The 26,253-nt window shown below is 43.8% G+C and overlaps 1 protein-coding gene across 4 annotated transcripts in view; it reads left to right on the top strand.

Moving 5' to 3' along the window:
• Window positions 1–26,253, top strand: part of ABL1 (ABL proto-oncogene 1, non-receptor tyrosine kinase) — a 79,810-nt gene that overhangs the window by 50,303 nt on the left and 3,254 nt on the right. Inside the window, exons 1-10 of one of the 4 annotated variants that reach the window (XM_009998888.1) lie at window positions 701–785; window positions 9,538–9,711; window positions 10,434–10,729; window positions 14,596–14,868; window positions 18,790–18,874; window positions 19,233–19,410; window positions 21,546–21,730; window positions 23,791–23,943; window positions 24,577–24,666; window positions 25,022–25,186. In XM_009998888.1, the coding sequence (XP_009997190.1) occupies window positions 701–785; window positions 9,538–9,711; window positions 10,434–10,729; window positions 14,596–14,868; window positions 18,790–18,874; window positions 19,233–19,410; window positions 21,546–21,730; window positions 23,791–23,943; window positions 24,577–24,666; window positions 25,022–25,186 (1,684 nt within the window). Of the gene's footprint in view, window positions 1–700; window positions 786–9,537; window positions 9,712–10,433; window positions 10,730–14,595; window positions 14,869–18,789; window positions 18,875–19,232; window positions 19,411–21,545; window positions 21,731–23,790; window positions 23,944–24,576; window positions 24,667–25,021; window positions 25,187–26,253 lie in introns of those variants that run through there. The other 3 variants (XM_009998890.1, XM_009998886.1, XM_009998887.1) reach the window with 3 other exon arrangements.

Raw genomic sequence — 26,253 nt, 5'->3', positions numbered from 1 at the left:
CGTTGTTCCTTAAATCCTGCCTTTCCACCCTCCCGAGCCAAGGGGACAAGGGGAAACTTGTTGATTTTTTTTTTTTTTTCCCCCATTTCTCTTTCTCCAGCGTTGGGAGAGGAGGCAGGCAGGAGGAGGGTTAAGGAGCGAGGGCGTTTCTTGCCTGCCTGATGTCATGGAGGGAGGCAGCGGCTGAAGGGGGCCCTTTGTTGGCAGCCCAGCCCCAGCCACCCCAACCCGCACCCAGCATGCGGGCAGCTGCCACGAACCACAGGCAGAAGTGACTCTGCCCAACTTGGTTGGCTTTGCTTTTTTACTTCTTGTATTTTTTGTTTTTTTTAATTCTCCCTTTTCCCCCCCTCTCTGCCTTCCTCTCTCCCGCCAAAAGAGTTGGGAAGGAGGGAAGATGGCTGGAGTTAACTCCCCGGGAGAGGAGATGCGGGGCCCCAGGATTTTCCGCCTCTCCGGCTCGCCCTTGTAATAGTTTTCAGAGTGCTGGATTTCTTTAGACTGGATATTTTGGTTTAGACTTTTCCTGGATATTCTGTTTTAGACTTTTCCTGGATTTTTGTTTAGACTCTTCCCGGATATTTTTTTTTTTGTTAGACTTTTTTTCTTTTTTAAGACTGGATAATTCGACAAGCGCGAGAAGAAGCTGAAAGGAAAAGGGGGAAGGGAAAACAGACAGCCTGAAGCCAAACTCTAACAAATGAAAATGTTGGAGATTTGCTTGAAATTGGTGGGTTGCAAATCAAAGAAGGGGCTTTCCTCCTCCTCCAGCTGCTACCTGGAAGGTGAGTACCCAGAAAGGGGCATGACTCGACTTCACCACAATCCCAAACACAAAGTTTATCCCTTGTTGTGAAGTTGGGACCAGGCTTGGGGAGGGCATAAGTTTAGGCTGGGTTTTTACATGTGGGGATGAGGGAACTGAGCGGTGTCCAGGGCATCCAGCCCCCAGGTGACTTTCATTAACTGCAGGATACAAAGGGAGTGCGACTCTACCATTTATGGTTGTAAAATGTCAAGTGATCTTATTGCTGAGCCCATAAACAAAGCTGGGTCTTTAGGCCTTAGCTTTATTTTTTCTATTTTCACCCAGAGAAGTATCTCCCATATTTTGGACATCAGAGAAGTATGGTAAAACCAACTCCAGGCTTAGGAAGAAAATTTAGATGAGTCCATCAGGAAAATATTTTCAGTGTGTGTTAATGCTTAATCTCTTAGTTCATGTTGGTTATTCCCTTGTAGGTTTGCTTTCCACAGACATTGATTTAACTGAATTTTCTTGCGTGTTTGCTTTAAAAGGTGAATTTTTGAGCCAAACTGGTGGCAATTTGTAGACATTGAAATGTTAAAACATATGGACCTGACTAGTTCAGATTGAAAGTCTCTGCAACCGAGGCACCATGTTGGGCTGGAGGACTTTGGGTTGAGGTCTTGGTTGGTGTGACCTCGAGCAAGTTCTTCACCCTGGTGTGGCTTCACACCCTACCTGCAGAGCAGCATTAAGGGTCCCCCCCATACAGCCCTGGCCCCTTTGCTGCACTCACAGGGCTGTGTCCATCCCGCCGGGGTGGTCTGGGCTTCTTCAGCTTCTTTTGTGTTGCTGGTTGTTGCTTCAGTAAAAATAATCCACATGCCAGGAGGGCTGTGCTAACTCATCAAATCAGAGGCTCGAAAGGCAGCAGCTGATTTCCCAGGGCCTATCGCAAGTCACTGTTGCTCAACTCTCGAGTATTCAGTGGAGAAATATGGTCCTTGAAAATTCATAGGTTAGGAATCTCAAAATCTACAAATGGCTCCCTGTGGCAAACCCGTTTGAAGACATTTCGGATTAAGAGTCTGTATTCAGCAGATGCATTTAGTGGGCCTGAGGAGTTTTCTGTTGTCTAAAATCCAATAACAGTTTCTAGGGGACTTTAAAAAATATTTATTTAAAGTTTCAGAAACTTAGTGGTGGGTGGATGTGTCTGAATAGTTTTGATCTCTTCTATGCAAATGAATTATTCTGTGATCTTTTAGGTCTATAAAACCTCTGTCTGTGTGCCCTTCCTGTGGTGCTGCTCAGGCACAGCAGAGCTCTGTGTTGGGGAGCTCAGAGCTGTGCTGGGCCTCTCCTTTCTATGCGCTTGCATCTTTCAACAGTGCCCTGGGAGAACAGGCAGAACGTTTGGGGCCTCTCTTCCCTGCAGAAGTGAATGCTAAAGGATGATGTTACAAGGGTGTTACTGGGACTGTTTTTGCAAGTTTTCTCTTTTGTGTGTGTGCTGCAACCACTCCCCCCTCCCCAGTTTGCAGTGCAGTTGCATAATGGGATTAGAGCATAGTTTGGCTTGCACCGTATAGGCAGTATCCAGTTAACAACATGATCATGGACACAATATTGGAGCATTTCTCCCTTCAGCTTCCCCGAGGCTGTGGTTGTGTGTTTATTTTTTATGATGGGATGGGAAATGAGCATTTAAACAGCCTCTAAATGAACTTCTATCGAAGTAGCTCAGTCTCATTTCTCAGCTCAGTGTGGGGCAAAGGCACAGCCAGCATCCAGGCAGCAGTTAAAGGTGAACAGCTACAACCTTAATGCTGTGACAGTCAGTTAGGACATAGCCTGGGACCAACTGTCATCAACTGTAGGTCTCTTGGGAAGCAGGGTGAGAAGTAAGAATCTCTACTCATCTGGTGAGAGGAGGGGGGGAAGTAGAAATAATAATTAAAAAAAGCAGGCTTTTGTGTTACTCCTTCCAAGGCTGAAGGTTCCCCTGTGGTGTTCCTAGGCAGCTCCCTTATTAAAATTACTGTGATGTTGAAAGCCCTGTTGAGGACTCTTCAAAAGAGTAATGGCAGTTTGCCCCAAACCCCTGTACTCTGAGTGGAGAAGTGAAAATAAGTTTCTGTTATTAGCCTTAAGAAGAGAATAGATTTTTACATCTGGATTTGTTAATTTTGATAGCAACCTCTTCAGCTTGCAGCCCTATGAAGGACAGACTGACAGATGGTGAGAAGGGGACAGGCTTGTGTCAAGGGCCATAAACTAGGAACCCTGTGTCCCAGATCCCTAGGAACAGCATGTGATAGCCAGTCTGTTCCCACAGCCTCACTGAGGCTTCTGAAAGGATTAAGATGTTGGTGATTTAACTCTGCTTTTGTTATCTTGGTTGTATGGGAAGCTGTTGAGGACACGAGGGGAAAGCTGAAAGTTTCTTTACTGTAGTAGACTATGAAACCTTAAACATAACAGCTTGAAGGATGGAATTGGGTTAGTTGCAGCCAGGAGGATTGATTAAATTTTACCCAATTCAGTTTATTATTTTGGTTTTCACTGTGTTAACAAAAATGTGACAGTGTTTGGTGGAGGGATAGCCTGGAACTGTAACAAAATCAGATCTGTTTGTTGTGGTTTTAAACACACTTCTTGAAAATAATGTATTGAGGTTGGATTTGTTTTATGACTGATTTAGATTCATGTACATGTCTTTTGACCAAATGATCAGAAATGTGGGGGTTTTTTTCATGGTGGTCTTCTGAAAGCCTTTTATGCTCCTAGTTTGCAGGAACAAGGATTGTTTGTGGAGTCCTCTGTGGTGTTGTGGTGGGATGACAGATGGTGCATCCCATGGCCAAGCTCTGTACAGGAGGGCTTGCCTACCTGATGAAAAAGTTGAGACTTTTTCTTAAACTCAATCAAAAATAAGTTGAAACTGGTTCTAACAGTTACTGAGATTTCATTTGACCTGGCCATTTTATTTTTTTTTATTTTTTATTTTCTGTTGTTTCTATTCTTACTCAATCCCATCTTTAAAATGTGAGAGATCTGAATTTCTGTCATCTGCTTTCTCCTTTCTGCCTTTGCCAAAGTGAATAATTCTTCACCCACTTCACACCAAGAAAGGGTAAAGAGTAGAAGGGAAGAGGCAGAGCACGTACTGTTGCCAATCTGATCTGGAAAACAGAACGTGTCCATGTCCCAAATAGGGGCTGAAATAGTCTTGCTGCCTTTTTGGGCTTGCTCTGCAACCAAAAGGCAGAAGCCTTGTTTAAAATCTGTCAGTGTTCTCTGTAAAGTTTAAAAAACTGTTGAGGGGGCACTAGTAAAAGTCCTTTGTTTTCAAACTGAAGTGATTTCTGCCCTGCCAGCTGTCAGACTGTCTCTATTTTTTTTTTTTTAATGTAAGAGTGTCCTGTTACAGTCAGAGTAGATGAGCCTGGGGAGGAGCAGCAGCCTGCAGCCATTGCCCTGTTCCCAAAGAGTTTCTTTTTTTATGGGGATGTATTAATCCAGACCCAAATCTGCAATTCCAGCAACTCATCCTGCCTTGGTGTAGCTGGGATCAGCAGGTAGGTCTTGGTCAATCTGTTAGGAAGAGCAAGCGCATGAAGATGGTGTTGCTGCCTCCCAGGGAAGAGCCTTCTGTTTGTTTCCTCTCTTCCTTTGCTATTTTCTGCTCCTCACCTCTTCACCTCTCATCTACCATCACTCAGTGGAGTTCTTGCTTTTAAATATGATTCTGGCTTCGTAATGACTTGCTAGTTATGCGCTTGCTCCAGCTGTTCTTGCCTGTCTCATCCTTATTAAAAAAATCTGGCTGATGGTCCTTGCAGCCATTTCCCGTGGGTTATGGTGAGGGAATGCTTATCATTTCATAGGAAGAGCTGCAGTTGTCGTCAGAGCTAAAACTGATCATCCACAGACGTGTTCATTCTTCCCAGAGCAGTCCAGGGCTGCTTAGTAAAATAGGGAAATACAATAGTAAATCTCCATTGTTCTTGCTTGGTGCTTTCCCTGCCCAGGGCTAAGAAATGGACAAACTTCACTACTTCTGCTCTGTAAGTAAGGAAACCAAAACAAAAATTGTAGTTTTCAGAAATACACAAGTATGACTGAAATTCACTTGGATCTAGTTACTTTCTTCTTCCTCTCCCAGAGGTTATAACCTAAGGTCAGGCAGCAGTTTAGTGGCAGATTTAGGAATAAAATGTCAATTTCCGCCATATTCACTATTCCCCTCCATACCTCTCCAGCTGTGATTAGCTGACTGGAGAAAAGTTGTATTTACCATGTTATTAATGGATTATAAATGGAATAAACACAGTGAAGGCTTTGAGTGGAACCTGCAGGCTAATACAGGAGTGAACTTTCAAAAAAACCCCCAACCAACCAACTAAACCCCACAACCAAAAAAACTCCCAATCAAACAAAAACCAACAACAACAAAAACCCCAAGATGATGGAATCATCTCTTGGAGGAGTGGGAAAAGATACATCATCTGGGGGCTTAGTGTTAGGCCCTGACAGCCAACAGTGTTTTATCTTTACTGAGTCTGAAATAAAAGGAGAAACCTTCCTTCTCATTGGGAACATCTGATACACAGAAATAAATCTGTATTCCATCAGGGATAGGGAATCCATGAAGGCCACTAAGGAAATAGTGGGACAGAGAGGCAGCTGCTCCACCATACGTGCCCAGAGTCAGGAACGTTTGCATGTGTTAAATCTACATAACTATTCTGCCATGTGTCATCATTTCTGCCAGGGGAGAAGGAGAGTAGGGGGTGTGTAGGGGAAGCTTTTAGACAGCATGTGCAGTACCTGTGAAGACATGACTGGATGTGTTCCCTCACTTTACAAACCTTGTGGAAAAAGGGCCGGCACAGTTTGTGAGATCACAGGATGTTTGTTTTGTGGGGAGACAGGAGGTCTCTTCCTTCCCTCGGGACTGTCCTGCAGTCAGCTGTGGAGGAGCTGAGTGTAAATCTGTGTTTCTGGCTGTTTTCCAGCCATTCCCTGAAATTACTAAGGAAATTTCCTTTTGGTCTAGACCCGCATTGTTCATACCTGAGAACTTAAGACAGTCCCTTACAATGATTCATGAGTTCATAGAAACAGTAATTAGCAGGAGATAGTTACGCTTCTGAAACCTTTTAGTGTGAAAATATAAATATCTCCTGGTAAAAATTTAATTAAGGGGGAAATAAAGGCATTTTTATGGCTAATGCCTCAAAATAAAAGCTGCTGTTCTCTTATTTCGGGCTCTGCTCCACTTTTAATTAGGAGTCATCATTTAGTTGATCTTAGTGGAGAACTGAATTACAGCATTGCCTTGGGACTCCTCCCAGGAATCCAGGTGTCATCCAGAGCATGGGATGATCAAAGTAATAAATCACAGTCTTGCTGGGGTGCAGCAGAAGACAAAGTGGATGCATGGAAGGAATCACAGCACAGAGATAACAGATTGAATTACACTCACTTCCTGCCCCATCGCTGTGCCAGGATACCCTCCTGGAGGTATAGCAGCTGGGATGATTTATTAGGAGGAATGTGGCCCATTGAAGAGCTCAACAGTGCTGTAAAATTAGTTAAAACCAGCAGTATGAGGTAAAGAGGCTGTGGTGTGTTGAAAAAGACCCTCTCTGTGTATGAACAGCAATGTCTGATTCCTGCTCTGAAGGACTATAATGTCTGAGCACATTTCTCAGGGAATAACTCAAAGGGATAAATACTGCTGACAGGAGGCTGTATGTGGCTTCCAGATGGACATGTCCTGACTTCTTCTGTTGCTTCATGGTTTTGTGTCCTGAGCCTGCTGACAGCCTCCTCTTGAGGCCCAGACCTTTAACAGTGTGTTTTGTCACGGTCTATCAAGCTTCTTCTACACTCGGGTCACCACAACACTTGCTCTTTACTTTACGGTCTTCGTGGTGGCTGGAGGCCTCATCCTCCTGTTTGTGCTGCCCTTCAACCTTCATTCAATCACCACCTTCTCCACTCCAGTTCTTAACTTGGGGTTCTTACCTTTTGGAAACACCAGGCCTAATGCAGCCCAAGGGCTGGGTTTTGCATCTCCCTCTTGTGCTCTCCTGAACCCAAGTGTTCACCTCGGTCAGGGTGAGCAGAGGGGATTCAACTTGAAGGATATGGGGACACCAGCCTGTGCACAGCATCCCATGTATTCCCTGGGGGGATTTATATGGTTTTCCAGCTAAGCAAATTCTCATACATTTATCTAACAGCCGGTCCCTGGGTTTGCAGACAGTTATCACTGAGTCAGTGTTTGGAGGAATGTCATCGAGCAAAATCAGCCTTCCTTGACTTCCCCACCGCAGCTCGTGGGTGTTGTCAGTGTTTGACACAGTGTTGTCTCATGGTCTGAACTGAAGCACATACCTTGGCACCCGTGTGTAATGAGTCAGTCCCAGTGTTGCCGCAGCCTGGGCACGAGGGAGGGATTCTTGTGGAGTGCTTGGCTTTCCTCCGGCATCCCATCCGTGGCCGTGCATGAGCCGGAGTTGGAGAGGAGCCTGCCTTGGATTTCCTGCCTTCCTGTCGAATCAGTCCCCTGTGGGGAAGGCATTTTCCTTCCTAACAGAGGTTACAGTCCATCCCACCATGCAGGGTGTACTGGTTTGTACCATATTTGGGGGAGAGCACCACGGCATCGCTCCTCACTGCGTGAGTGTCTGTGCTACTGGCAGCTCTGTCTGTTCCAGGTATTTGCTGCTGGTGTAACTCCTTGGAGTATCTCCAGTCACTGCAGCACCCTGTGTTTGATAAGAAAGCTTAATGGGCTTGACAGGATCAAAGTATTTTCATGGTAAAATGATTATAGCTTCATTTTCTGAAAGTGGATTTTCTGTTTCTTTTCTCACTGAAGCAAACCCAGGCTATTGGAATGTGTCCTCCTGCAGGAAACAGGAGGGGGAAGTAAGGATGTCAAGGTGCTTTAGAAAATAACCCAACACACCACCACCTTTTCTGACAGTGGAATTGTTTAGAAAGCAGATTTTTAAAACTTCTGATTCACTATAAAAATGTATCTCCCTGCAGATACGGTTTGGCTGGGAAAACAGGCCCATTCTTGCTGTTTTGCTCTCTGCCCACATGTATGATATTACCTTTTCCAATGAATGCACTAGTACTTCTGTTCATAAACAGGTGGGGATCTGACCAACACATGGAGGATGCCAGATTGTCTGTGGGTAACTAGTGGCACTTTCACCAGTAAAGCTGAGAAAAGAATGGGATTTGTAATTGTTTGCAGGCTTGGGATTCTGGTTTTGTTGGGTTTTTTTCTTAGCATTTCCCCATTGGGAAATGTATTTTGGACCTGTCCCAATCCACACTTCCATCTGTTTTCTGGTGTCAATCATATCAATTCTTCACTGGTGCAGCTTGTACTGGATTTCCAGCCCAAACAAGCAATAGTGTTAAAATCATATTTTGATGGGATTTCAGCCCCATGGCAGCCTCTTACTAGTGACTGTTCATGTGGATGGTGACAACTGTGCTCCCAGGTGACCTGATAATGTAGAAAACACTCGGCCTGGGATTTCTCACTCCAAAACCCTCTGGCATTGGCCTGTGCAGAAGAGGGATTTGGGGGGGGGTGTGGGGGAGCAGGCAAGGGCTGATGCTGAGGAAAAATCAGTTTTGTGGCACAAGGGGGCAGGTGCTGTAGTGTTGTGTTTCCTCTCCCCAGAGCTGCGGTGACACAGTGGTTTGTGTGCGGTGCTGTGACCTCGCTCAATGAACGTATCCAGATGGAAAAATAACCCTTCAAAAATAACATTTTCACAACTTATTGTCCTGGATTTGTGCCAGCAAACTGTGGGGCTGCCAGCACAGCTCTGCGGGGCTCTTTAGAGTGAGGGGGCACAGGTACCTGGAGCATTACTTGCTGAGGCTCTTGCATCATGGTCCAGAGGGGAGGGTTTGCAGGAGCAACTGCAATAAAATTCCCTGATTTACTTGGACTTGCCTGATACTTACTGAATATTTCATACCTAATGTGCTGCAGTGCACAAGAAACTATGACCATTGTTTGGTTGTGTTTTTTTTTTCACCTGTGGAGCTTGGGTTTTAGGAATTTATCTTTCTTGAGGTGTCTCAGGGTTCCTAAAAATGCAGAAAGCTCATTGTGCAAAGTGTACTTGCTGCTGTGCTCTGGTTTCAAGAGAGGCAGGCAGGAGAGAGGGCAGCAAAAAAACCCACAGCCTTGTACTCAAATAAGAGAAATTATTAAAACCACTGTGAAGAACAGAAGTTTGTATCTCATTCTTAAATACCATGTCTTATAAATCTTGCCCTGCCTGGCTCTCTGTGCTGCATGTTCTGGCAATTTCATTTATAGGATAATTAAGGGATTTACCTTTTAAAGGTCTTGAGTTTGTTTTCAGATCTAACCATTCCAACAGTTAAGCATGGGCCAAAGGATTTACAAGCAGCAAACAGCCTACGTGAGCAGCATTTACTGGAGGGAGGGAAGGGGGGCTTTCCCTCTCCAGCTTGCTGGGAGAGGCAGGAGCTGGAGGCTTGGGGCAGGCTGGGGAACAACTCTGGAACAAGGGTGCCCTGCCTATGTGGCAGGAGATCTGCATTAAGGAAGTGTCTGTATCTATGTAAAGAACAAGTCTTCTGACGCATGAGGAGCACACATGTCAAGAAACAATGCAAATTAGAAAATCAGAGTGCGTGGGTTAAGCAGATGGCTTTTATCAGCAAAAATGAACCTGCTTTTTTTCTTTTCTCTCTCTATCTTCCTCCTCCAGAAGCCCTTCAGAGACCGGTAGTGTCAGACTTTGAGCCCCAGGGTCTGAGTGAAGCAGCTCGCTGGAACTCCAAGGAAAACCTTCTGTCCTGTCCTAGTGAAAATGACCCCCATCTCTTTGTTGCACTGTATGATTTTGTGGCGAGTGGGGACAACACTCTCAGCATAACTAAAGGTAAGGTAGCTGGGCAGAATGGTACTGGGAGTGTGCGAGAAGTTGTGGAAAGAAAAGTCACTGTGGAATAACTGAGTTATACACTAAACTCTATGGAATTTTTTTTACTGTGGGAATTCTTCTTAAACAAATAGAAATACTTCACAAAGTCATAACCTTTGAAAAGGTTAAAACCATCTGAAGCTTTTGCATTGGGCAAGAAACGGTTTGCAGAAACCAAGGTCTTCATTAGGAGCAAGAATTTGAACAGAGAAATTGAATTAAGCTCTGTCATTTCCATAGCTCTCCAAAACACAGTCCCTGTATGAAAAATGACTGTACAGATACAGTGTTTTCTTACTCAGTCCTTATGTGTAATGCAAGTCTCTTCTGTTTACCTTGCTAATTGAAATTATTTTTTATTGTTTATGCACTCCTGTTCCTTCCTAGCCCCATCAAGCCAACCCGGTTCAAATAAAATCTGCTGGATTCATTTGTTCAGCTCAAGCAGTGTCAGAGCTGGTTCAGAACTGCACGAGAGCCTAACAAACTCCTGAAGCATGCATGTGACTTTATTTGGCCTTGAGGGGTCCACTGAAGCTTAAAGAAACACACATGCTCCCTGCTGAGTCTGATATCTGTTCTTACAGTAGATTAGTTGAAGATGTTAGCCAGAAAGCACCCATCTTTGACCTCAGCTCCCAGCTTTGCCATGTCTAAATATATTTTCTTTTTGTGCTAAGGTGAAAAGCTCCGTGTCCTGGGCTACAATCATAATGGAGAGTGGTGCGAGGCCCAGACGAAGAACGGACAAGGCTGGGTGCCCAGCAACTACATCACCCCAGTGAATAGTTTGGAGAAGCATTCCTGGTACCACGGGCCGGTGTCACGAAACGCTGCCGAGTACCTGCTGAGTAGTGGGATCAACGGCAGCTTCCTCGTGCGAGAGAGCGAGAGCAGTCCAGGACAGAGATCCATTTCCCTGAGATATGAAGGAAGGGTGTACCACTACAGAATAAACACTGCATCTGATGGAAAGGTAAGCTGCAGGCCACCCAAACCATGGGAGAAAACCTTACTGGTCTACCTTGTCCCCTGGCTGCGCATGATCAAGTTGTAGCAAGTGAATCGAGCAGTTCTGAACCCTGATCATGAGGTTCAACATCTGTGGTTACAATAAACTGTGAATGTAATGGCTATGACAAAACTGATTTACTCCTTTAGAAACCTCTGGTGAAGTGTAATGCAGCTCAGTAGTGAAACAGTTTAAGGCAGGAGATACTAGAGTTGCATCAGAGCTGAATGTAACAGATATAATTAATAGGAGATTCTGCCAAATGAATTAATATCCCATATGTTCAAAGATTATCTCCATGCCTGCCAAGTCAGAAAAGGCAGTGCCTGTTGCTAATAATCCTGTAAATATTAGGGGCAGAATAATTTTTCAGCTGTTCTGCAGTATTTTTAACTACTGTTTTGATTTCTCTACAGTATTTCAGCAAGATCATTTGAGACGGGTAGGCACTTTCACTTTTATATGGGCCCAGTCTCTAGTTTCTTCATTGTTTTTTTTTTTTCCTGGAGCATTGTGTGCTGTAGCAGTGTTGCAATGCCATGCTTTGTGGATGTTGCAGAGAAATGTTAGCACAAAAGTGTCGTTTTCTGAAGATATTTTGTTTGCATTTCATGGAAACATTTCTACTGGCATTGGATTTTGGAAAATCTTGTCTTTAACGAGTCTATTTTAAGCAGTGTCTCTCTACCCTGTGCAGAAGTTGAAGTGTGGGTCTGGAGTGTGGTTGCTGAGGCTCATCTTGCCAGCACCTAGTAGATGACAGATTCTGTGCCATTAAAGTACTTCAAAAGAAGAGAATAATTTAAAAAAATCATGTACAGTAGTGGCCCACTGTGGCAAATTTTCCTTTGTCCTGTGAGAGCTTCTTTATTCTTACAGCAATGTTGGCAGCAAAATCTTTAGTATCCAAAACACAGGGAACCACAGTGTTTCCTATTCATCAGACTCATCGCTCTAAAACCTTTAAGAAGACAAACAGATTTCATTCAGTAATGAAATACTTTTTGTCTGCTTTAGCATACAGATTGCAATTGAGACAATTCTGACCATATTTAAGGCAATGCATTTCCAAGCTATGGCACTTGGATTCTTCCTTTTTCATCCCATGTAGACACACTCTGTGGTCAGAATCAGCACTGGGAAATGCTGATGTGCAGCATGCTTGGAAGACTACATCACACACTGGAATATTATTCCTCCTTCTGTCTCTGTAGTTGATGCTCCTTCCATTCACGTTGTTGCTGGCAGATGAGCAATGTTCACATGTGAACATTTTGAACCCCAGTCTCCTTCAGTTGGTGTGTAAATAAGCATGTGTCCATGATGTGGCAGCATATGTTTGTTCTCCATTTGAGCTGCACAAGGGTTTGCCGTATGAAGGCTTTCATCCTAGCGGAGCTTGTTTTTTTTAATCCAAAAAAACCAGATCTGCAAAGCTACAGTAATCTGTTCAGGTCTGGTTTAGCCAGGTCAGATGTCCATTCTCCACAAAGTTGCTTGAACTGGTGTTTTTGAGCAGCAGTGCAGGTCAGCATGATGTACCACAGCAGATCTGCAGCTGGTGGTGATTGGAACTACAGACGTGAGAGACACAGGTACCAAGGGCTGTGGCTGCAGGGCTTTGGCTGTTCATGCAGGGGCCAGTGAAGAGGTAGCCACAGTCCTCCCTGGTGCCAGTGCAGAAGGGGCAGTTTGCTATGTCCATGTTTGCTCCTCAGTTTCAATCTGTGTCCACAAGACGGGCAGGGAACTGCGACAGCTCAGTGGCAGATGTGCTGCCTGCTCTGCTGCTGGGCTGGGGGACACCGTGCTCCTCCAGCATCCTGTCCCTGGCTGTCAAAGCTGAGGAGCTAGGAGGAGCAACAGTTCATATCCCTGCTTTTCCCTCTCCAAAATGGAGATTTGCTGGAGCAGGTCCCCCACTCTGAGCTGCTTGTGTCTCACTCTGTTACCTGCTTCGCAGCAGAGCATGGCTCTGCCGATGGAAAGCTCTTACCTTCAACTCCCTGAGCACCTGGGGCCTGCCCAGCCTGCTGCATCATTAGTCAGCCTGTCCAGGGAATTTAGTATCTGTAAGTGCTGCAGTAGGGATGAGTGGCTTTGGTGGGATCATATCCTGTGACCGAAAGAACACACTGTCAGGAGAAAGAGGTATTGGAGGTGTGGAGCCACTGCCGCATGGCGTGGAGGTGTGCTGGGCATCACACAGCCCTGCCAGGCTTTTTCCTGGAGACAACTGAAGAATCTAGGAAGAAGATCAGAGGTGTGTATGTAGCACCATTCATACTGAATGGTTCAACAATTTTAGAAGGAAAAACAAATTATCAGGGATTTTTTCTCTATTTCCCTATTTAATGGATCATGTTCTTCTGGACCACCTTTGAATGTTTTTGTGTTTGAGGAAGGTATTAGAAGTGACCTTTCTTGATTTGACTGGCACCACGTGGCGACTCATCTGGTAAACCACTTCCTTGGAACAGAGGACTTGGTTTTCCTAACTTGATAGTATTTGAGGCAAAGCCTCCTGTTGAGTAACCCAACTGAATAAACAGCTTTGTCCAGCCAGTTTGTCAAATCCTGCTATCCTCAGCATTAAGGACCCGAGCTCCAGTCCAGATTCTCTTGCAAATGCATCTCTCTTTTCTGTTGGATTTATTGCTGTAGCTTCACAGATGCATTATCTTTTTCCATCCAAAAATTCTGTCTAGGTGGAAGAAGCAGATTTTGACCTGAAGTCTGGGATTTCTGGATGCCTGGCAGCCCTGTCAGCTTCCTATCCTCCCAAATCCCAGACAGATGGTCCCTGCACAGGCACAGACTGTTGGGAGTGTACTCAGTGAGTCAGAAGTGTTTGGGAAGTTTGATCTTAGCTGTCAGTGTGCAACATGCCCAGTAGGACCAGTGCATCACACTCATTTAGGTGTGGGTGAACTGGACATAAATCTGGGGGACTTCAACACAGTGCTGCTCTTGTGCAAGGTTGTCCCTTGCCAGACATTGGCTCTTTGTGAGGAATGAGGCTCTGTCATCTTCTATGTGCTGCATCCAGCACAGGCTGTTGCCCTTTGATACAAAGATTTCTCCCTCTCCTCCAGGTGTTATCAGCATAATATATATTTTTAATTAAATGTGTGTGTCACCCTGCCTGACAGAAAACTGGGGCTTGAGTGTGAAAACTGGAAATACAAAGCTCCATTATCTTTGGTAGGCTTAGAATGCATCTTCAGTACCAATGCTAAAAAAGCAACAACAAATACAGGATATTGTGCAGGTCCTCATTCAATGGTAATGATTTTACTTCTGTGCTATTGACTGATGCCCATCAGAAGAGTGGAGCAGACCAGCTGTCCAAAGTCTCTGCAGAAGCTTAGGACAAGAGCAGGGAAGCTGCCAGTTTGCTGGTGTAACTTCAAAGAGAATTTAGGCAGGTGAAAATGTCATAACCCAAATAGCAATAATGGAATCAAGACCCCAAGGGTGACAACCCCCTACTCGCCAGGAAATATCCCACAATCTTTACTGACCAGCCTTTTGAAAAAAAGGACATTTTGAGCAACACCATGCCAATCTAATGCTACTTGCAGTCATTCCTTCCATAGCTTCAGTAAAATGCATGGATTTTCTCCTGAATCCATGCATTTCCCATGTGAGTGTTGATTGTTCTCAGGTCTGCTCTTCTGAGAACTACTCCCAGAGCTATCGAAGCTCCTACTACTGCAGCTCAAGTCAGAGTGATGTAACACTTTGCTTTCACCAGTTTTGTAATGTAGTTTCTATGTATGAATGCTCTGCTGGGAGTTACTTGAATAAGCCTTCTTTTTGGTCCCTAGCTGTACGTCTCTTCAGAGAGCCGCTTCAACACCTTGGCAGAGTTGGTCCATCACCATTCCACCGTGGCAGATGGGCTCATCACCACTTTGCACTACCCGGCGCCCAAGCGCAACAAGCCCACGATTTACGGTGTGTCTCCCAACTATGACAAGTGGGAGATAGAGAGAACTGACATCACCATGAAACACAAACTTGGTGGAGGGCAGTATGGAGAAGTGTATGAAGGAGTCTGGAAGAAGTACAACCTCACGGTGGCCGTGAAGACTCTAAAGGTAGGTCTCCCTGAGCATTCCCATTCATCTCCCTTGCCCTCAGCCCTGGTTAGACAGTTTGGGTCAGTGATGACCCTTCCTTTGTATGCTGTAGGCTTGGAGTGGAGTAATTGGATGTTAGAAAGAATTTCTTCACCAAAATAGTTATCAGGCATTGGGACAGGCTGCCCCGGGCAGTAGTGGAGTCACTGTTCCTGGAGGGATTTAAGAGTCATACAGACATAGTACTGCGGGGTATGTTTCATTAAGGACTTGTCAGTGCTGGGTTGATGGTTGGGCTCAGTGATCTTTAAGATCTTTTCTAACCAAGGTGATTCTGTGTAATTTTAAAAAGCCTGGTCTTACAGTTTTATGTGATACCTAAAACACTTGTATCTCAACAAAGGAGCACATTAACAGCACGTTTTTTACTTTAGAGCAGATTAAACCTTAGAAAAGTAAACAGTGCCGTGTTGTCTCACATTCAAGGTGTGGCAAGGGTGAGCTATTCATGGATGAGTGCACTGACACAGGCTGGTGTGGCCTCTTTTCCAAAAGACAAACCTCCCTGTGTACCTGGAAGTCTTAAGCAATTGCTCACAGCTGCATTTTATCAAAAGATACAAGAGGAGGAAAAATTGTATCCAAGTTAAAATATATTAAAATTCGTAAGTGGCTTTAATGAGGAACTGTATAATCAGTTCAGTTCCTGGCTCTGCTCCCTGATTTCTGTATCTTGGTTTCCTTGTCTCTTGAAATGCAAATAATGCTCTGTGAGTTCATAAGGTCATTGCTTAATTCATTTATGTTTATAAAAGTGTCTTGAGATCCTCTGGCACCATCCACACACATTGCATTTGATTGCTTAATAAGAGTTTATGCTAACTTGACACCACGTTCTCTCTCCTCGAATGGGGATGTGGTTTGGTCTTGAAGAAACAAACAGAACAGGGTTTTGTTTGTTTCTTTTTGTTTTCTGCAATGGAAATTTTGAAGTGGAGAGAACTGTGTAGATGCTTTAGTGTCAGGGGAAAAACATTTCCTTGATTTTGGGGGAAATGTTTCTTCCTTACTCTCCCGAGCAGCAGCTACCTCAGTATTTCTGGGTTGCTATGGTTGCTGAAAGTATGTTCATTTTGGCCTTTTTTGTGCTCTGGAGATTCCTTATGCTGCTCCCCAGTGGAGGAGAGTCCACTTGCACAGGGAGCTGGTGACACCTAGTGTTGTCCCTGCTCAGATCCGGCGCTGGGGACCTCAGGGCATTGCAATGCACCTGGAGGAACCAATGCCTGTTTATCATGAGCAGGAGAAACCAGTTCTTTCCTGCAACATGGTTTTCTGTAACATCTCTATGATCTCTCCTGCTTCTGGTAGCAGTGTGAGGATACTCAGCATCTACAAGTTTCCCAGTTTGCTCCAAACAGTAGTTGTTGCTTTCAGTCTCTTCTCTGTCAAAGGCATCAACAAAGGCAAATTGTGTGTTATCCCATAAAATCTGTTGGTGCATAAGGGGAAGTTTTAATACAGACCGTGGCTGTTTCAAATATATCAAATAAATATTTGATGACATGACTAGAAGTGATTCATAATGTAGTATGAAGCAGCGTGTTCCTCTGGGAAATATAAGAATAACCAAGAAGAGAGCTCATAAACTCTTTAACCTGCAATTATGCACACTGAACCCATCCTTAAAAGCAAGTTTATAATCCACCTTCCCTAAATCCATCAGTCTACTGCCTGACAGATGGGATTATAGCTTTCTTCAAAGTTTTGGAAAACATTTTAAAATCACATTTATATAGCAGTTCTGCTGGGGAAAACAAGCCCTCTGCAGCTTCTGCTCAAACGTTCAAATGACTCACTTTATTTTCCTCTGAGAGAATATTTTTAAAAACTTTATATGGCTCTTCTTGTCCCTTCCCTGTCTACTCCAGATACCTCTGTAAGAAAGATAAAGGGGAGGGAAAAGTGAGAGAGAGAGAGAGAAAAAAAAGAATAGTTCTGAGTTCTTTTTGAACAGCTTCTGAACACCCGTTTGTTGTTCAGTTTTGTATCGAGTGTCTAAACATAGATCATATCTGACACAAAACACTGGACCACGAGAGAGGGCAGTGAGAGCAGCACACACTGTTCTTTGGTTGGATTTAACGGGGAACTTCTAGACAGTGTCCTGCTGCTTGAATGTTTCCTTTAAAATGTATCCTCGGGAGCTCAGCGAGTTGCACAGGACACATCAGGATTTGTAAGGGTCTGTTATCATAACGAAATGTGCTCTGAATTTGTGTTTTTCCACCCGATGTTGATGGAGAGGGCAGGAGGTGGGCAGTGCCTGCAGGGCTGGGAGGGAGCACAGCATTGGCCAAAGCTTGTTCTCCATGAGGGCCATTTAATGGCTGAACTATTGCAAGCTGGTCATCTCAGCACACTTCTCACTGCACCCCTTGAGTCTGCATCCACTAGGAATGCCTCTTTTTTTTGTTTGTCATTTTCCTTGTTTTTTCTTTTTTTCCTCAGCAGAGAAACCTGTTTTAAACAAGGCAACATGCAACCCTGGTGTCCCTTTTTGCCCTCCTTGGGCCTGTGCTCTGCCCGGAAAACGTGTTCTAGCCAGAACTGTTTTCTTTCCTCCATGGTTTTGTGCAGTGTAAAGTGGAAGCTGATTAAGCTTGGCCCTTTGCATGAGATCAGGTTTTCAGAGAGGTCATTGTGACAGTAGTTCTCTCATTGTCCTTCCTATTAATTTGGTCACTGAGAGGTAAGAGATTTAAAGCAGTGGAAAGGCTCTGCAGAGGAGCAACCTTCCATGCATAAGATAAATGCTTATTTAGGGTAATTTTGCAACCTGGATTATTAACCCAGTTTCCTTTGCCAAGGAAAACAGTTTAAGGTTCTGCTCACAAGGACCTCTGGGCTATTAGTTTTGACAGATTGTGTTGAGCAAATCACAGCTGCCAATCAAGCTAATTGGCAACAAATTGTAAGTGATTGAATGAAATTGTTGGAGAAAGGTTCTCATTCTGAGCTGCAAAGTAGAGAGCTGGCTGGATCTTACAGTGGCAGCCCACTGTTATCATTCTCACCAGCAGCAGTAAATCCTTTCCAATCCTTCCTTAAAACACTTCATCCATGTAGCCTGTCAACATTAATCCACCAATGAAAAAAAATATGGATATAGAAAGAAACATTGCTTTGGAATAGATCTGTATTTTTGCACCACTTTGAAATGACCTTCTGGCCCTTTGGGGCATAATTGCTTCAGAAAATATGTCTTTTGAGCAAGACTGTGTCTTCCTGGGGTTTGTGTTGTGCCAAGCAACTTTAGGGCCTTCAACAAATAGGTAGTGACACGTCTGCCCAGGGCAGTTACGTCATGGGTCAGGCTCTAAATGCCAGAATTAAAATCTGTGAAACCTTTCAATTATGGAGTAGCTGCCATCAGTCCTGCTTCCCTGTCTGAAAGGGGGAGCATTTCTTGCTCCTACCAAGTAAACTTAGGGCCCAAATTTTTGTCAGCTTTTCAAGCATTTGGTTCTGGTGTATCCTTCCTTTTATGTTCATTCTTAATTCTTTTCTGTACTTTTTTATTTCATGTCATCTATTTTTTTTTTTTTTTTTTGGTCTTAGGAACAAGCACATTTTTCCTTTTCAACTCCTGAGTAGTCCTGTGAGAGGACCTTCACAAAAGAGATATGGATTTTCTTGCCCCAAAAAGCTCCCTTAGAATAAGAATGATTAAAATATATATATTTTTTTAAATCCTGAAAAAAAACCAACCCCAACGTTCCTAACTCCCTGGCATTGTGATGTGGCTACAGGGGAAAATTACCTTGAAAGAACTGTGGCTTATGTTGTCAGCTTGCAGTTCTTTTTGTGTCCTCATACAAAGATCTGTTCCTCCTTTGTGCATGCTGTCCTTGCCAAAGCTTTACCATTGTTCTGCAGGAGGACACCATGGAGGTGGAAGAATTCTTGAAAGAAGCTGCAGTAATGAAGGAGATCAAGCATCCAAACTTGGTGCAATTATTAGGTAAGTGATAAATACCAAGAAGAGGGATTTGGACTAAACCCTTGTGCAGTGATATGGATGTTAAGGAGCAGATAAGCTGCTTACCATACCAAGGCTTTAAATACAGGCACTTATTGTCTGGCAAAATTCACAATTTGTACCACTAATACATGATTTTTAATGATCTCGTCTCCTTAATCTTTCAGTTGCCAGAGCCTGAAGCAGGAAATTAAACCCCTTTATTAACCAATTCCAAGCAGAATTAATTCTGTCTGTGAACCCTGTGTTTCTGCCCTCCAGAGGTATACATTGCACAGGACAAAACTTGAAGATACACTGATGTTCTCAAACATTGATTGTAAGTTTGGTTGGTCCCTAGGGGTGTGCACACGGGAACCCCCTTTCTACATCATTACGGAATTCATGACCTACGGGAACCTGTTGGATTATCTGCGCGAGTGTAACCGGCAGGAGGTGAACGCTGTGGTGCTGCTGTACATGGCAACTCAGATCTCCTCAGCCATGGAGTACCTGGAGAAGAAAAACTTCATCCACAGGTAGGAAGGTCACTGGGGACCCCTGAATCTCAAGCACAAAACACCCCTTGATTTATTTTCCTGCCTTTCAGATTATCACGGCATTGAATTCGGATGCAGTTGGGATCCTATATTTAACACACTAGTGCATTGTATTTTGACACAGCACATTAACCTGTCTACAGGATGGTCTCCTAATTGCTTTTCTCTCAGTGTTTTCCTCTTACCTTTGAAGTAAATGCAGCTGAAAGACATCAGTACTTTTACATTTTGGACAAGGATGTAAATGCTTCCCAAAGTAACAGGCTCTTAATGGACCAGATAAACTACTGCTCTTCCTTGATTCTAACAGCCACTACAAACTGCTGCAGTTGAGCTTGGTGGGTGTGTGCTGGTGCTCACAGCAAAGCCACCCTCTTGGTGCTTTCTTATCCCATGTTCTTTCCTGTTTCTTTCACTTTTTCTGTACTCTGTAGGGATTGGTCCCACTATTGTCCAGGTTCAGTATTCACTTTAATAAGCATCTCCGCAGTCTTAAAGGTCAGAGCCTCTGAGTTCTTTTAAGTGTGCTGCAATTATGGCTGGAGCTTTGCATTCTTCATCTGTAGAAATGGCCTCCTAGCAATATAATGACACATCCTGCGTGAAGGTTTGAGAGTTACTGAGCTTTGTACAATATGTTCTCTATGCCATAGTGTGACCTTTCCTGCCCAATTAACTGGAATATGAAATTAGCACATGTTTTTTTATAGAGACAAATATGAAGATAGTGTGTAAAGTTCCAGGTGCTCCTCTAAGTCATGTGTTGCTTTTGCTGCCTGAAAGACCTGTTTAAATGCTTCTATCAGTCAATAAAGTGAACAGTGATGCTGCAAATTAAAATTCCCAGCCTTTGATTTGCTCTGTTGAAAGTATTTCATCCCTTCAGCCTGTAGGACGTGAACTTTAAACACTGCTTTGTGTGAATCCCATTTCTCTGTTCTCCCATTCATTTAATTTCCTCTTATTTCTGATGACCCATTTATCTAAAATAAATAGTAGCATTTTTCCTTATCAGCCACCCCCATGCCCACCTACCCAATTATTTTAAGAGTGTTGTCACAGTTCCTATCCATGGATTCAGATGCTGGGCTGTGACCTCATTTAGTGAATCAGGAAGGAGGAGGAATTTGGTTATGAAGAGAAGCTTTTATTTAGACAGACATTGTAGTAATCAGCATTGATAAGAAGGTATATTCAAAAACACTGTGAAAATTTAATGGACATCTAGTCAGATGTACTTTTAAAATTTATTCTGATTGAGGAGAAGCAGCAAAAGAAAAAACAGTGTCTGCCTCATACCCAAAGATCTCACTCAAGCTTTCTGATAGAATCAATTTTTAGTTCAACGTGACATAATCTGGAAAAGTGTTTAGAAGCCTAACATCAGGAGAAACATACTTCTGTGCTTTTTTTTTTTTGAATACTCATGAAGCATTTCTGAGGGTGCTAACAGCATGTACGAGCCCGTGAAGTGGCAAATGCAACGTGCACATCGCTCAGGGTGGAGGCAGCTGAAAAACGTGGAGAAAAAGCTTCATTTGGTTGTTGTCCTTTAAAAAATAAAACCAATAGTAGTGGCTATAACAGGTTGGAAAAGCCCAAAACATAGTATGAAAAAGTTGTGTTGTAAAATGTGGGGAGGAAGAAGAGCAGAGCTGGGAGTTAAACCTGGGACAAGGAGTTCAGGAGATCAGCTGGTGCTGAGCTGGGGTGACCAAAGTGCTGGAGAGGTGGGCAAGAAGTGAGGCATTGCCACTGGTGTTACTCAGTGCTCATCCTCAGCTATTGATAACTTGAGCACTGACATTTCTTTAAATTATTTTTATCCTGAGGGTGGCAGCTTTTATTGAAAGTGAGGGGGCTTCTTGAAGCTTTCACTTCACTTAAAAAAACAAAAAAAAGAAAAGTTGGGATGACAGTCTTACAAAGCTGGAATGGAAAATCACTTTCCCTCTTACATGTATGCACATAACTACATAATATCTGTGTAATAGTCTGATCAAAATAATCACAGGCAGGCCCAGGTTTCTTTGGGAACAGCAGGTTTCCTTGGTATTGCTAAAAGAGGGAGATGGTAAAGACTTCTCATTGCCTGTTTTTGTTCTTGTTTTTAGGGATCTTGCTGCCAGAAACTGCCTTGTAGGGGAGAACCACTTGGTGAAGGTGGCAGACTTTGGCCTGAGCAGGCTAATGACAGGTGACACATACACTGCCCATGCTGGGGCAAAATTCCCCATCAAGTGGACTGCACCAGAGAGCCTGGCCTACAACAAGTTCTCCATTAAATCTGACGTCTGGGGTAAGAATTTGCATGTACAAATGAATGCAGATTATAGTCTTCCTTCCCAGGGCTGTGAAATGAGGCCATTATGAAACATTTCGGGAGCGTGTTCCTTGGTTTGAGCCATATTGTTCTGGGGCTTTGCAGGGTTCAGAACTAATCTCTGCTAAGTCAGTCTTTGAGTGGAGCACTGAGGGTGCCAACCTGACTTCATTTGAGTTGTTGGCAAGTGTGAAAATAAAGGCTACTGTAGTGTTTATGGAAATGTATAAAATGGGGCATGGAGGTAGTATCAGTACTACTGACTTGATAAGAGCTCTGGTGCAACTATGAAGTGATATATTGTTATATACCCAGGAACTTTCTAACTACTTTGAGGAGGAAAGTGAGAATTTGGTTCATTTTATGTTAAAAAAAATAATTGTGTGTGTATCTGTCTAGTGATAGCTCCAAGCTTGTCTTTCTGCATTTTAAGAGAATAATCTTTGGAATGAGATGAGGAGAAACAGAGGGAAAATTTGATGACAAATGGTTATTGAAGAGCCCTGAGGTGTTGGTGATAAGGGTGTAGACTTAGCTAAATGAAACTACATTCTATCAAATCTGACCGCAGAAAATGTCATTGTATTTCTTATCAGCCTTTCTTTGGGTTTTATATCTCTGCTGTAGCTATTGGTCTCAAAAGTGCCCAGTGACAAGAGATAGAAGTTTGTGGGATGTGGACCCAAAGGCACTTGGAAAATGTTATCCTGAGTATCTTCTATATATACATTAAAAAAAAAAAAAAAAAAAAGATACTAGTGAAGCAGTGATGAAGTTTTCTGGAGTTTTGGAGAAACCATGGATGGCTGATGCAAAATGTTTTATAAATGGTGGAGGAAAACCAAAAACATCCTTCCAGGGAGTGGACCAAAGTGTTTCTTCTACTATGGACTTGTCTGTGGTGGTGGTGGCTGCTGCTGAGTGGCTGCTGCTGTATTGCTGTGGTGGCTGCAGGATCCCTGTTGGATTTACATAGCAGAGTACTGGGGGAGGAAAGATCCAGAAGGAGTATTGAGTATCTTTAATTAGATTTCACATAGTCTTGCATGGTGAGAGTTGGGGCAGTGGATTTGGGATCTGATTGGAGCAAGTTGACCACCCCCCCAGGCTGTGGTTGCTGCTGGGCACACCAGAGTTCAGCTGCTTTCACCTCACTGCCTCAAGACAGCAATCAAAGAAAATTGTGCACAGAAATGTCTAATGTAAATTGCCCTTGGTGGTGTTACCATGTAATGTGATGTGATTTCCTTACTAATGCGGAATTGTAATCGCTTTCTCTTCAGGTTAAGAACAGAATAGGGTGACTGAACTAATTACATGCAGGTTGCTGAACTGGTGTTGAGTGCATTCTGCATGCCTGACTCCTGGGTTAGCTGCCTGACCCTGGTCCTGACCTGCATCCCCACCAACTTCGGGGGCTTGAATGCCTCATCTGTCTCAAGCCGCTTTTTGTGCCCTCCCTTTTCCTGTTCAGCTTTCCCTGTGACCAGGATGTCTCACCCTTACCCTGTCTTGTTGGCAACAACTGCCAAAACTTCTCTCACAGCTGCCTCCCAGGTTTCCCTTCTGAATCATGCTGCAGCTAAACAAGGGCACCCCAAACCCACTGAGCTATTAAAATGTGCAAGTCCTCTAGGGAGAGGCTGCAGATAAGAGGAACTGTCAAATTCGGGGAGAGACTGCAGTGCAGCACTGAAACAGTTTCAGCTAATCCACTGTGAAGTCTCTTAATTGTGCCTTTAATAGGACTTGAAGGATCTCAAGGCTTTCAGGTTGGAGACAACTGATACATTGGAAATTAGTCTAATTCTACCCTGTCATATCGCAGGAGACTTGTCTGTGCTGACGAAGGGGCTTGTTATGCTTCTTTAACATTTAAGCTGCTGCTGAGCATGGGATCTGAGCCACCCACAGCTGGTTTAAGGGTGCAGCAGTGTTACTCCCACTAAGCATCCTCTTGAATTTAAGATGAAAACAAAGCTTATTGATTTTTTTTTTTCCCCCCCCTCTTCTTGTTTTTTTCTTCTCCACTGCAGCCTTTGGTGTTCTGCTGTGGGAAATTGCCACCTATGGCATGTCCCCTTACCCTGGGATTGACCTGTCTCAAGTCTATGAGCTGTTGGAGAAAGACTATCGTATGGAGCGCCCTGAAGGCTGTCCTGAAAAAGTTTATGAGCTCATGAGAGCATGTAAGTGTTCCTTAGTCCTGTAAATGCTGCTTTTTAGCTCTGCAGAGGTGCAATAAAAGTGTCAGGGTCTGGCCACGTGCAGCAAACCTCCTGCCAGTTCCAGTGGAGGTGTGATGCAGGAGATGTAGAAATGTTTGGTTAAAACTGCTTTCTGCAGAGGATGGACACTGTGAAACCAGCCCTTCTCTACTGGGAGCACATGGGCTTGGGGGAGAGATTTGTTGTTCATCTCAATGTTTTCTTTATCTCCTTTTTCCTGTCAATTTAAAGAAAGGTTGTGCTCTAAGGATGAAGCAGAAGCTTCATTAGGCTTCTTACAGGACTGACTGTTACTCTTCTACTGTGGCCTTTTGGTAGGTGACTCTGTGTGATTAATTTTTTTCCAGCAGTGCTCAGCACCTGCTGTTACATACTGACATGGAAACCTGATTTATAGGATGCTGTGTGTCTGCAACCACTTTGGCTCAGTGATGGCTGCAGACACCCAGCACCCTTTCTGTCAGGTTTCCATGTCAGTATTTTATCTCACTCATTTTAGGAAAAGGCAACTGTGGTAGGTAGCTGCTCCCAGTGCAGTGTACTGAGTGTCTGCTGCTGGTGGGCAGTTCTCAGTGGTGGTGTGGTTTCTTTCAGGCTGGCAGTGGAGCCCTTCTGATAGACCTTCCTTTGCTGAGATCCATCAGGCCTTTGAAACGATGTTTCAGGAATCCAGCATATCGGATGGTAGGTCTGAGTCCCTCTTGGACCAGCAATTCCAAGGGTGGGGATAAGGGCCAACCAACTGTATCTTTAACTCTCCATGTTGCTCTTAGGCTGCTTTGCATTGAAACTCAGTCCTGAGTTATACTGCCTGGTGTAAACAGTATAGAAATCAGAGGTGTATTTACATCTGGGCTTTCTTCTGGGCAAACATCTGATTTGAAAGGGCCAAATGACTGAACAACCTCAAGGAACCTCCTGTTTATGTTGTTTGCTTTTCTTTTGTGCTGTTAACTCTGAAGTGTGCAATGGGTGGGGTGTTGTTTTTTTTTTAATCTTCAGTTGATTGTAGTGATTATTTTTCTTCTGTGCGTTGCAGAGGTGGAGAAGGAATTGGGAAAGAAGGGCATGAGGAGTGTAGTGAGCAATTTCCTCCAGGCCCCAGAGTTACCAACCAAAACAAGAACATCAAGGAGAGCTGCTGAAAGCAAAGATGCCAACGAGAGCTTGGAGACTGCACATGCTCGAGGTCAGGGAGAATGTGGTAAGTTTTAATTAAAGTTATTATTCCTTCAGGAAATACAGGGGAAAACAAAATGTGTGTTCAGTTCCAGATCTTCACCTAGGCAAAGCTTTTTCTGATAAGAGGTGCCATCTTTTTGTACCAGTACTGTGTTTCTGGGTGACAGGCTGCTGGATTTGCTTTCCTGAGTTCAGAATGCCTTTTATTATTTTTTGCAGAGGTAGGCTGTTCATCTTGGGGCCAGAAGCAGCAGCTGAGAGTATGAATCCTTAACTGGCTGAGGGATTTGCTCTCTACCTGCTGTTGCTTAGAGAAGCCCTAGGAGTTCTTTGAACTTAATGGCTGCTGCCTGCAGCTCCCTGTAGACAGGAGCCTGAGCACAGAGCTCTCTGATCATATCCTCTTCCCATTCCCTGGGAGGAGCTATCAGTGGGATCTCCCTCTGCATCTGAGTGCTGGGTAATCTGCTGTGTTCAAGCCACTTTACACTACCACACTGCATAATTTAAAGCAGGACGATTGCTGGGGTTTAGCAAGCCCCATAAGGGAGACTTCTCTACTTCCATCTTGCCAGGCTTGTGCTTGCAGAACTAAAGAGTATTACTCCTGGCAGGTACCAAATGTAATTTCAGCAAGGGACAAAGAGGTATTTACAGAATTGTCTATGAAATTAACCTCCCTTTCAGTCAGTTTCTTCAACAACTTGCCTTCCATTCTGAGGTAATAAAAGCAAGTGTATACAGTGGAGTTGTACCTAGTTCATTTGAAAAATGAAGTAAAACAAAATACAGTGTTTTCTTCCAGCTTCTGCTGGAAGGTTCCTTCTCTGAGTATTCATGTGACTGACCTCCCTTGTATAATGTCAAATTCACCTAGTAGGACCTGGTTCAGTAGCAGATGTACGTACATCTGGACAAAGAGGAGGAAAAAAGAAGGGATGTAAATGGTTCAAAAAAGAAAGTATCAGAGAGTTAGAATGGGAGATTATTTACCATATATAGGAAATGAAATTGCCTCCTACTACAAGCTTTGAAGTAAAATAACTTCATTTAAATACTTAAGGGCTTTCAGAGACTCAAGTGCAGCAG

The sequence above is a fragment of the Chaetura pelagica genome, unplaced genomic scaffold (genome assembly GCF_000747805.2).
Source record: "Chaetura pelagica isolate M959 unplaced genomic scaffold, ChaPel_1.0 scaffold405, whole genome shotgun sequence".
NCBI lineage: Eukaryota > Metazoa > Chordata > Aves > Apodiformes > Apodidae > Chaetura > Chaetura pelagica.
The sequence above is the reverse complement of the archived record's forward strand: the minus strand, read 5'-3'. Positions and strand labels throughout refer to the sequence as shown.